The sequence below is a fragment of the Canis aureus genome, chromosome 3 (genome assembly GCF_053574225.1).
Source record: "Canis aureus isolate CA01 chromosome 3, VMU_Caureus_v.1.0, whole genome shotgun sequence".
Taxonomy (NCBI): Eukaryota; Metazoa; Chordata; class Mammalia; order Carnivora; family Canidae; genus Canis; species Canis aureus.
The window spans coordinates 56,185,978-56,195,836 of NC_135613.1; the positions used below are offsets into that span (position 1 = coordinate 56,185,978).

At 59.4% G+C, this 9,859-nt stretch overlaps 1 protein-coding gene, 1 long non-coding RNA gene and 5 other non-coding genes across 10 annotated transcripts; 2 read left to right on the top strand and 5 right to left on the bottom strand.

Annotated features, from left to right (window-relative positions):
• Positions 1-1,700: 1,700 nt before the first annotated feature.
• On the top strand, positions 1,701-7,122 carry HES7 (hes family bHLH transcription factor 7). 4 transcript variants are annotated; one of them, XM_077892733.1, is made up of 6 exons: positions 1,701-1,962; positions 3,594-4,148; positions 4,576-4,682; positions 5,556-5,651; positions 6,260-6,347; positions 6,674-7,122. In XM_077892733.1, exons 3-6 carry the CDS (start codon positions 4,641-4,643, stop codon positions 7,120-7,122), a joined length of 675 nt encoding a protein of 224 aa, XP_077748859.1. In that variant the 5' UTR covers positions 1,701-1,962; positions 3,594-4,148; positions 4,576-4,640. The 4 variants fall into 4 exon arrangements, with proteins under 4 accessions (XP_077748859.1, XP_077748858.1, XP_077748860.1 ...); XM_077892732.1 differs by lacking the exon at positions 1,701-1,962 and adding an exon at positions 2,313-3,103; XM_077892734.1 differs by lacking the exon at positions 1,701-1,962 and adding an exon at positions 2,313-2,491 and having other exon boundaries at positions 3,947-4,148.
• On the bottom strand, positions 2,798-8,811 carry LOC144310975 (uncharacterized). The gene is made up of 2 exons (XR_013376616.1): positions 8,130-8,811; positions 2,798-5,714 (listed from the first exon to the last, which is right to left on the bottom strand). It is a non-coding gene; the product is annotated as an uncharacterized LOC144310975 (long non-coding RNA).
• TRNAG-GCC (transfer RNA glycine (anticodon GCC)) lies at positions 2,799-2,869 on the bottom strand. The gene has a single exon. It is a non-coding gene; the product is annotated as a tRNA-Gly (tRNA).
• Positions 7,712-7,798, bottom strand: TRNAR-UCU (transfer RNA arginine (anticodon UCU)). Its single transcript is given in 2 exon segments — positions 7,712-7,747; positions 7,762-7,798. It is a non-coding gene; the product is annotated as a tRNA-Arg (tRNA).
• TRNAL-UAG (transfer RNA leucine (anticodon UAG)) lies at positions 8,292-8,373 on the top strand. Its single transcript has one exon. It is a non-coding gene; the product is annotated as a tRNA-Leu (tRNA).
• A 38-nt stretch (positions 8,812-8,849) lies between the features above and the next one.
• Positions 8,850-8,921, bottom strand: TRNAQ-CUG (transfer RNA glutamine (anticodon CUG)). Its single transcript has one exon. It is a non-coding gene; the product is annotated as a tRNA-Gln (tRNA).
• A 650-nt stretch (positions 8,922-9,571) lies between these two features.
• Positions 9,572-9,644, bottom strand: TRNAK-UUU (transfer RNA lysine (anticodon UUU)). Its single transcript has one exon. It is a non-coding gene; the product is annotated as a tRNA-Lys (tRNA).
• Positions 9,645-9,859: the final 215 nt, after the last annotated feature.

The window sequence follows — 9,859 nt, forward strand, 5'->3', positions numbered from 1 at the left end:
TGAAACTTTTGATCCCACATCTAGATGGATTCTCAACCTGCCTAGAAATCCTACTCTTCTAGCCTCCAAGGCTTTTCCTTCTCTCCAAAATGATCGTTTCACACCTTCCTTCTCCTCAAACGACCTGCAGTGAGCTGGACTCTTCTTTGAGGACATGAGAGCAACCAGAAGAAACTGTCTCATCATTTCCTGCACCCCAACTGATCCACACCCTCTATCTCCCCTCATCTCCCTGTGGGTGAGGAGTCTTCCTACTACCTGAGGCTGATTTCTGGCCCTGCAGTCTACTGCCCTGCCCCTGCCCCCCTCCCCACCCCCCTCCTTTAGCCTCCCGGATGGCCAGTACCCCTCCCCACCACACACTGTTCTGCTCACCATTTGTGGCAGAACTTGCTGGAGATATCTACAGCTGCTGTCTGCATGCCTTCACTGTCATTCCTCTGTCAACCCATCCTGGTGGGACTGCACCCAGTCACCTCTCCTCCCAGGTCATCCATGATGTCCAAGATGCTAAACTGATGCTCACTTAGCTCTCTTGTCCTGACTTGACCCCCCAGCCGCTTAGCTAGAACTGGTGCCTCCCTCCTTCATATACTTGCTGTTCCTGGTTTCCCGAATGCTTGTCCCAGGGACACTGGCTCCCTTTTTGAAGTCTGAACTCCTCTGGCTTTTCTGCTACCTTCCTGGTCATTCTGGATTCCTTTGCCAATTTCTCCTCCTCAGCCTGGCCTCTAAGTGTTGGGGAGGTGGGGGGGCAGCGCTCCTTGCTCAGCCCCTCTCTTCTCTCCACCATCTCTCCCTGGGTGCCTTTGTCTCATAGCATTAAAGCCACCTATCTCCCAGGGACTGCCCCACATTTACCCTCCAGCTCTGACCCCCAAATTTATATATCCCTGGCCTACTTGGATAACCAAGGGGATTTCAACTACCCTGCCTAAAGCTGAAGTGTAATGTTTGGTCCCTCTCTCCAAAATTTTCCCATAGCTCCACATTCCTGGCGTTTCCCAACTCAGTAAAAGGCATCACCATCATCCAGCCAGTTACTTAAGCCAAAAACGGAGAAGAAACCCATTCACTTCTGTCTCCACTGTTTCTGCCTCACAGGCCACCACCCATGTCTTGCCTAGAATGCTGCTCCAGCAACCCAAATGCTCTCTCTGCTTCCATTCTTCACATAGCAACCAAAGCAGTCATTTAAACAGAAGCCAGTGAACATGACCTCACGGATTAAAACCCTCTGCTTGCTTCCCATTGCACATAAGAGTACAATCCAAAGTCCTTGCTGAGCTTGCAAAGCCCTGTGTGATGAGGACATGCCTGCCTCTCCCTTTTATCTCTGCAGCACTCCAAATCTTCCGTCTCAAGGACATTGGTTCTCACCACTCACTCTCTAGCTCCCACCAGCAAAGTCCATTCCTGCCTCAGAGCCTTTGCACTTGCTGTACCTGTCATCTGTTTCTTTCGTCTGCCTGGGCTGGGCTGGGCTGAAATAGCACCACTTCATTGAAGCTACCTCTGGCCACCCGGAATAACATAGCACTGTGCTCTCAAGCCACTGCCCTGTCTGGTTGTACCACCTCTCTCCCTCAACCTTATAACCATGTTATATGATTTTCTGCTTCCTTAGTTACTTTCTGGTCTCCTCTCCCCCCATCGTGTAGCTTCAGGAGAGCCCTGAGCCAGTGCACCCTCAGTGAGTGAGTAATAGGACAGACAGATGCCCAGATTGTTGCCCAGTTTCCTTCTGGAAGTCACTCTCGCCTTGCCAGCAGTGAAGAGAGGATTCCCTGGTAACGGACACAACCCAGAGATAGGAAACCCCCAGGAAACAGGCTGCAAGAGACAGAAGGCAGAAACCAGAGACGGAGCAGGCCCAGGGCGAGCTCCAGGGAGAGACCCCGTCTCAGCGAACCAGAGCTGCGGGCCGCAGGAGCCCAGCGGGCAGCAGCGCGGCAAGCCGCGGTGTGTGTGGGGGGGGGGGGGGCGGGGGGGTTGGGGGTCGCTCCCGCCCCCGTTACCCGCTCACAAGTGGCCGCGGCAGCTGGCGGGGGCGACCCGGCCGCCCGCCGGCCCGACGCGTGCGGGATCAAAGCGGCCGGGAAGGGGCGGGCGGGGAGGTGGCGGGGGCCAGGAGGTGTGAGCGAGCCTCCCAGGGGGCCTGGCAGGAGCGTGGGAGCGCAGAGTGTCGGAAGGCGACAGAGACCCGGAGAGACGACGAGAGATCAGCGAGCGACCGGGGCGCGCGGGAGCCGAGTGGCGCGGGCGGGAGAGGGAGCTAGAGGCGAGCGCGCGCAGGTGCACCGCCAGCCCGGCCGCGCGGACGTTGCCGAGACGCCCAGGGGCGGCCGGGCGCACAGGAAGGCCGCCACCCGCGGATTAGAAAAAGCAGGCGCGCTTCGGAGAGGATAGTAACTAGGATAGACGGAGCGAGGAGGAGAAATGGCCAGGAGGGCCCCGCCCCGCCCCCGCGGAGGGTGGGAGGCCCCCCGGGGTAGGGATCCGAGCTGCGTGGCCTTTCTCAGGGTCAAGCCTGCGGAGGTTCAGGGACGGGAGGATGGGTGGGGGGGTGAGGCGTAGAGGGAAGGGTGTGGAAGGCAGCAGGAGCAACCCTGGGTGGGAGGACAGGAGTGGGAGCATGTGGGAATCCGGATCTGGATCCAGAGCCTCCAACTCTGCCACAGGGTAAAAAAATTGAGGATTAATATTTGCTACGAATGTTGGACGGAGATGCTTCTCTGACACTTCATCAGACTTCTCCCATTTGGGGGCAAGGGGGGGGAAAAAAAGGAGTAAGTCAGTGCATTGGCCGGGAATCGAACCCGGGCCTCCCGCGTGGCAGGCGAGAATTCTACCACTGAACCACCAATGCAAGTAGTAACTGTCTTCTTGGTGGCCCTACCTGAGCTTGAGGACACTGGTCCAGCAGAAGGTATAGGCCCAGGGCTCAGCAAAGGAGTGCTCCCAGGAGCTGACGTGGGTGGAGCGCCAGGCCATCCTTCCTCCCGCCCGGATCCGGCCACCCGGCCATAAAGTCGCCCCATATGGCCAGGGGCGGCCCCACACCCGGGTGCGAACAGCCCGGGGCCCCAAGCCTCGCGTGCAGGTGAGAAAAACTCAGCCCGAGCGCAGGTTCCCAAGGAGGGGGGCCGGGGGGCTGTTGGGGCCACACATCTGCGCTCCCATTTGGCTCAGGTAGGGGGAGGTGGGATGTGCTGGCGGCCCTGATCCCAAATGGGAGCACCCACCCCAAAGTCTATGTCTCTCCAGGCTCAGGCTTTGGCAAGGAGGGCTCCGTGAAAACAACCACAACCACCACCACAACAAAAATCTCCTCAAGGTGTGGAGAGGCCCTGGGAGGGCTCTGAGGGCCTCATCAGCTGGGACTCGGCAGCTTATCTTCCGTCGCAGTCTGCAAACTTGTCTCCCTGTGTCCTTGTCCTGGGCAGTCTGGTTGTTCCGTGAAATCTCTGATTTTATCTACTCATACTTTATTCTGAAGCCTCCAGGTGTTCACGCATCATTCTGCAGAGGGTCATGTTCTTGGCTTGAGGTGGGTGTTGATCATTTTTCGTATCTCTTTCTTGTCCCTTTAGGAAGACTGCCGGCCCCTTGCCCCACTGTGGGCGGGAGGGGTCCCCAGGAGCAAGTTGCCGGAGCTCTACTGGTGTCAGGTGTCCTGGAAGCCATTGGCCTGAATCTTCTAGAATTAGTTTTGAATCAAATACTTCAATCAACAACAACAACAACAAACAAAAAAAACCAAATACTTCTACGTGGGGAGATGTCCCCACGTCCTGCCCAGGCTTCAAAGCCTTGCTTCCTCTTCCCTGAGGGCCCGTCCCCCTACTCCCCCGTGCAGCCACCCGTCAGTATGACCCTTTCCCCAGCACCTAATTCACTCTGCTTCTATACTGGCGACTTGATGTCACATCGTCTTTTCCACTAGATCCTGGAGAGCTAAGCTGGGCATCTGGTGCATATGTCAGTATGAACCACCCCAGCCTAGACCAGTGCGCGCAGTGTTGTGGGAATAGAAGAAGATTCACTTAGATGGAGCCAATGGGCTTGTTCACCTCCGGACAGACAGAGCCTCAGTTGAATTAGATTTCACCCAGCACATTCAGATGACACCCTTACCCAATTAGGAGGTGAATTTTGGGGAAAGGTGCATATGATCCAGACTGGGAGGCTGAGGGGTGCTAACTTTTATTTCAGAGTCGGTGGGGGGAACCGTGAGCTCCTAAGAAAGCTGCGACTGGTGGTGGTGGTGGAGGTGGTAGTGGAGGGGGGTGGACTCTGAACATTCCTAAGTCCTGTCCCAAATCACTTCAACTCCCTCTCTCCCTAATAACCTCCTCCCTTCAGCTGGGTTCCGCCTCATTATACAGCCATAAGGGCCTCAAACCGGCCGGTGCTCCACTGGCCTCTCATTTCCCACACTCCCAGGCAGTTCCACGCCTTCTCCTCTCCCTTGCGCTCCTCCCCTTTCCGGGAGCCTCGTGCCCGGGGTAGCGCCGGGCGGGATTCGGTGCCGAAAGGGGCGGGTCCGGGACCAACCCCCCCCCCCCAACCCAGGGGCCGGCGAGATATAAGGCACAAGGCGGGCAGGGGCTCGGTCCACACCAGTGTCCGGAGGAGCGATGGTCACTCGGGATCGAGCGGAGAATAGGGACGGCCCCAAGGTGAGAGGCGGGAGAGGAGGGAGCAGAGGCCCCTGGTCTGGTCAGGGGACAGCGTCCCTGAGACCCCGGAGAGGGCGCTGAGTTGGAAGAGGGGAGAGATGCGTGGGGGGACCCAAGGAGCAAAGAGCTGGGAAGGAGGCTGCGACGTCTGATGAAGGGGTCAGGTCAGAGCAGGAGCTGCTGGGGTGCAGAAGTAGAGGTCTTGGGTTTGGGTAATGGGGTTTGGCACCTTGCGGCTTGGAGGGTGTGGGAGGGGCCGGAGTCAGAGTTCAATAAGCCAGGGGAGCACAGAGATGGATGGCAACAAAAAGCCGAGGGGGTAGGCACTTGCTCCACGCGTGCCCAGAGTTGGCCCAGGGCAGCCTTATAGACAAGGCCTGAAGGCACTGGTTCCAGAGGCCTGAAACCTGGCGGAAGATTTTAGAACCAGTGGAGAAAGGTGACTGCATAGATGCGTTAGAGGGGGAATAGGAGGCGCAGTTGCGCTGGTTATCCCCCTTTCTACACTCAGGGCCGCCAACTCAGAGCCCGCACCTTGCGGCCCACGTGTCTGGGCGCAAAGAGGGCCCCCCAAAGTTCTCCACTGAGACAGAGACTGCACCAGGCGGAGACGTAGAGAGAAAAGAGAAGGAGAGACACAGAGAGGGGAGGAGGGAGGACGAGACGAGACCCGGGAAAGAGGAGGCGAGCTACAGGCATTGATTGACCCTAGGGGCGTCGGGAGGGGGAGCGGAGAGGGATCCCCGAGGGGCCCGGCCTTAGGCTCCGGTGGGGGCGGAGGCGGGACTATCCCAGCCGCGGGACCCGAAGGCCGGCGCGGCCGCGCTGAGCCCCGGTCCGGTCGGCCCGCTCTTCCTTTCCTGCTGGTCGCAGATGCTGAAGCCGCTGGTGGAGAAGCGGCGCCGGGACCGCATCAACCGCAGCCTGGAAGAGCTGAGGCTGCTGCTGCTGGAGCGGACCCGGGACCAGGTCAGTCCTTCTGCCGGCCCCGGACGGCCCCCAGCACCCGGGTCCTCGCGTCCCATGGCTTTCCTACGGGGGTGGGGGACACATGCTGCATTGGCGACCCAGGCCCCCAGGCATCCTGACCCGAGTCCCGCCCTTGGAATCCCATCCCAGAGCCCCCTGTCGCCCTCAGAACGCGATCTTCAGGGCCGCCCCTCGGGTCTGTAAGTTTCACACGGGGCTCTGTAAATTTCACTCCCAGGGTCGGTCAGCGTTCCCACGTCTGGGTCTGTAAATGCTCCCTCCTCCTCTTCCCCCGCGCCCCCCTCAGAACGGCCTGCAGGGTGGTTAACTTCAGGCCCGGGGGTTGCCGGTTTTCAAACCCCCCTCCTCACACTGTGGGGTCTGGTTTCATCCCCTCGGGTTGGACGGTGTGGTCTCCAGGTTTTCCCAGGACCATTCTTGGTCATCGCCAACTCCGCGTTTGGTGGCGCGCTCCGTGCGCAGCGCGCGCACGCGATCGGGGGGCACCCCCAGCTCCCGCATCCCCCCCTCCCTTCTTCCCCCTGCCACTTCCCCCCTCTCTCCCCACCCCTTTCTGTCTCTGCGCCCAACCCCCCTCCCGTCTGTAGAACCTCCGCAACCCGAAGCTGGAGAAAGCAGAGATACTGGAGTTCGCCGTGGGCTACTTGAGGGAGCCGAGCCGGGTGGAGCCCCCGGGTACAGCGCGGGGGGGTGGCGCCGCGGAGGGCGGGCGGGGGGGTCCCGGAGGCCCGGGCCGGGGTAGCTGGGGCGGACCGTGCGATGGACGGGGGGGCTTGGGGAGTGGTAGGTCTGCTCCGAGGCGAGGTTAATAACGCCCGCGCGTGTCTGTCTCTGTGTCTCCCTCATTTTGCTCCCTCTGTCCGTCCATCTGGCTTCCTGTCTCTGTCTGTGCGGCTGTCGGGCCTCGGTATCTCTGCGCCCCGCCCCTCCCCTCACCCCTGCGGGGCCCCCGCCCTGCCCGCCGGTCCTCCCGCCGGCCGCACCCGCCGCCGCGGCTCCAGGGGTTCCCCGGTCCCCAGCTCAGGACGCCGAGGCGCTCGCCAGCTGCTACTTGTCCGGCTTCCGCGAGTGCCTGCTTCGCCTGGCGGCCTTCGCGCACGACGCCAGCCCGGCCGCCCGCGCCCAGCTCTTCTCCGCGCTGCACGGCTACCTGCGCCCCAAGCCGCCCCGGCCGGAGCCGGTAGATCCGAGGCCCCAAGCGCCTCGCCCTCCGCTGGACCCCGCCGCCCCGGCGCCCGGCCCCGCGCTGCACCAGCGCCCCCCAGTGCACCAGGGCCCCCGTAGCCCGCGCTGCGCCTGGTCCCCGTCCCCCTGCTCGCCCCGCGCCGGGGATCCCGGCGTGCCGGCGCCCCTCACCGGACTGCTGCCGCCGCCGCCGCCGCACAGACAAGACGGGGCGCCCAAGGCCCCGCCGCCCCCGCCACCCGCTTTCTGGAGACCTTGGCCCTGAGCTTGGGGGGGTGGGGTGGGGGCGGGGGCTGGGGGTGAGGTAGAGACTCCAGCCCGAGGGCAGCAGAGGGACCCGGGCGTCGGGGCGAGCAGGTGTTGGGGAGGGCGGAGGGGCGCGCGGGCGCAGCGCGCGGGTGAGATGTGGTCTATATTAGAGTATCTATATAAATATATATTTCCCTGGTTCCTGTCCCTTTTCCCTGTCCCCCTTGCGTCTAGGATTGTACCCTCTCTGCCCCCGGCCCAGCCCCAGCCCCTTCCCGAGTCCCTAGTGCATGGAATAAAGTGGTTATTAAATCCCCGTGTATCCCCGAGCCAGGGGCCTGCCTTTATGTCGGCGTCCACGCCCACTTCTGTCTCCCTTTCCTTCTGTCTCCCGCCCTCCCTTCCCCCCCCCCCCCCAGTCCTGCTCTCCATGGCCCAAGCCCCGGGGCAGACAGGTAAGTAAAGAAGAGAGCAGAGCGGAGACTGAGGTTGGAGCTGACACCAGGTGGAAAACACTGAAATAGGGTAGGGGAGAAGGGATGGGAGCCTTTAAGGAAGAGCCGGATAAAGAGGAAGGGGGATTAAAAAAAAAATTGAAATAAAATCGACTCTGGTGGGATTCGAACCCACAACCTTTGAATCGCTCTTTCGTCACTAGAAGTCCAATGCGCTATCCATTGCGCCACAGAGCCACCTGGCGGGCGGCGGCGTCTGACGGCTTACGGGTACTAGCACGGGCGCAGGGGCGGGGAGGGAGAGGGGTGCGAGGGAATTGGGCGGGGCGTGCCGAGAGCGCGTGGTTGGGACGTCGCAGGCCTGCTCCCGAGCGGCAGCGGGCCCAAAGCAGGCGCGCGGGCTTGCGGGCGCGCACAGGTGGAAGAGACAGGGAGAGAGCATAACCGAATTGCAGCGAGCGAGCCCAGAGCTCCGGCTGCCCTCTTGGGGGATGCTTCCAGCCCCGGCGCACCCCACTCCCAGATACGCCCCCCCCCCGTGGAAATAAACTCGTTCGGTTGTAAATACCGGTGTGTCTCTGCTTCCTCCGCTCCGTCGGCTTCGCCGCCCGCTGTTCACCACTCTGCGGCTTCTAAAGAAGGCCGGCTGACCCGCAGGCACAAGTATCGCGAGCCCGTCTCGCCCCTCTAGTCTCTTAGGAGGACTACGGGGAGGACTCTCTTCCACGCAGGTAGCGTGGCCGAGCGGTCTAAGGCGCTGGATTTAGGCTCCAGTCTCTTCGGAGGCGTGGGTTCGAATCCCACCGCTGCCAGGATGGAGTTTTTCTGGTGGCCTGGGCACCCCAGAACTCCTAAGACCCTCTCCTCCGGGGGATGTAAGCTCCTTGTTTTTACGAGGACTCACCATCCTCTCCTCTCTGGCATTCTGGTCGGCCTAGTAGGTGCCAGCCAGGACGCGGTGGGAGCTGCCAAAGTGACCTTCCATTCTGCATAAGGCACTTCCGCTGTATGATGCATCCTCAAAAAGCATCCTTCTCTCCCCAAACTAGAACGATCTGCTAATTTTGTAAGTGCTGACCGAGTGTTCTGACGGTGTCTGGGCTCCAGTGCCCAGGTCCTGAAAGCTCAAACGACAGCACCTTCGTTTGCTGACCTTCTCAGACTCGGGTGACAAAAGCTGCTCACGTACGCATCTGATACGTAAGAGAGTCCAGAGGGTACCCAGTAGAGACAAAAAAGGCTGATACATAACAGAGCCCAGTGGGTACTGGGTAGAGGCTAAAATGCAAGGTTCCACCGAGATTTGAACTCGGATCGCTGGATTCAGAGTCCAGAGTGCTAACCATTACACCATGGAACCAACTTCGGGAAAGCTGCTTCTGGGAGTGCACATATTACTGAAGTTCTTGGTCTGCGCGGCTCCCTCCCCTCCCATCCTGCCATTCATAGGAGACAAAAGAAGAAAATAATATGCCTGCCGGAAGCAGTGGACACCTCTACGCAGCACCTGAAATACAAATTGAGATGCGCTGTGACGTTTAAAATCCGCACCATCCTCAGAAGACACGGGGCTTACTGAAAAGGTTGTTAAGATCCATTCATAATTTAAAAATAGTGATCACGTGTTAGGATGATAAGATTTCATTGGGTTAAAGAAATTGTTATTAAAATTAGTCTCAAAAAATTAATCTCACGTGATTCTTTCTACTTTGTATTGTGCCTACTAGCGCGTTTAAATTATCATAAAAGAGCTCTACTTTCCCTCCACGGTCATTCGTTCTACTTTTTGAAAACTAAAGTCCTTGACGGGGTTACTATCATATCTCTTCTTTAAAATCATGTAACAAAAAAATAAAGTTATGTAACAGCACTTTCACGATCCTTTTCCCCTTGGTTTTGTTTATTTATTATTTAATTATTTATTTATTTATTTTCCCCTTGGTTTTGTTTAAAAGAATATAGATATACAAGAAGAGATCTATGCTCCTTGAGAGGGGGAGAAAAAGCGAACGCCCGAACAGGGACTTGAACCCTGGACCCTCAGATTAAAAGTCTGATGCTCTACCGACTGAGCTATCCGGGCTCTTGTCTGTTGCTTGCTCTATTGCCTATAAGAGCTATCTACCCACGGAAGTCCAGGCTCTTGGAAACCCAGGCTGATTGCATGCACAAGCGCAGCGCCCCGGGCGCGCGCCGGGAAAAAACAGGGGCAGCCCCGCGGCTGCCGCCTGCGCTCTCCCGGCCTCGCTCCAGCAAGGTCCCCTCCCGAGTCGGACCGCCGGGGCCGCAGCGCGGCGG

What these genes read in the sequence shown, in the direction of transcription:
- HES7 (XM_077892733.1), top strand. Translation starts at nt 4,641, where the DNA reads ATGGTCACTCGGGATCGAGCGGAGAATAGGGACGGCCCCAAG. An exon ending in AGAATAGGGACGGCCCCAAG is followed by an intron (nt 4,683 to 5,555) that starts GTGAGAGGCGGG and finishes TGCTGGTCGCAG; the next exon opens with ATGCTGAAGCCGCTGGTGGA. An exon ending in GAGCCGGGTGGAGCCCCCGG is followed by an intron (nt 6,348 to 6,673) that starts GTACAGCGCGGG and finishes CCGCGGCTCCAG; the next exon opens with GGGTTCCCCGGTCCCCAGCT.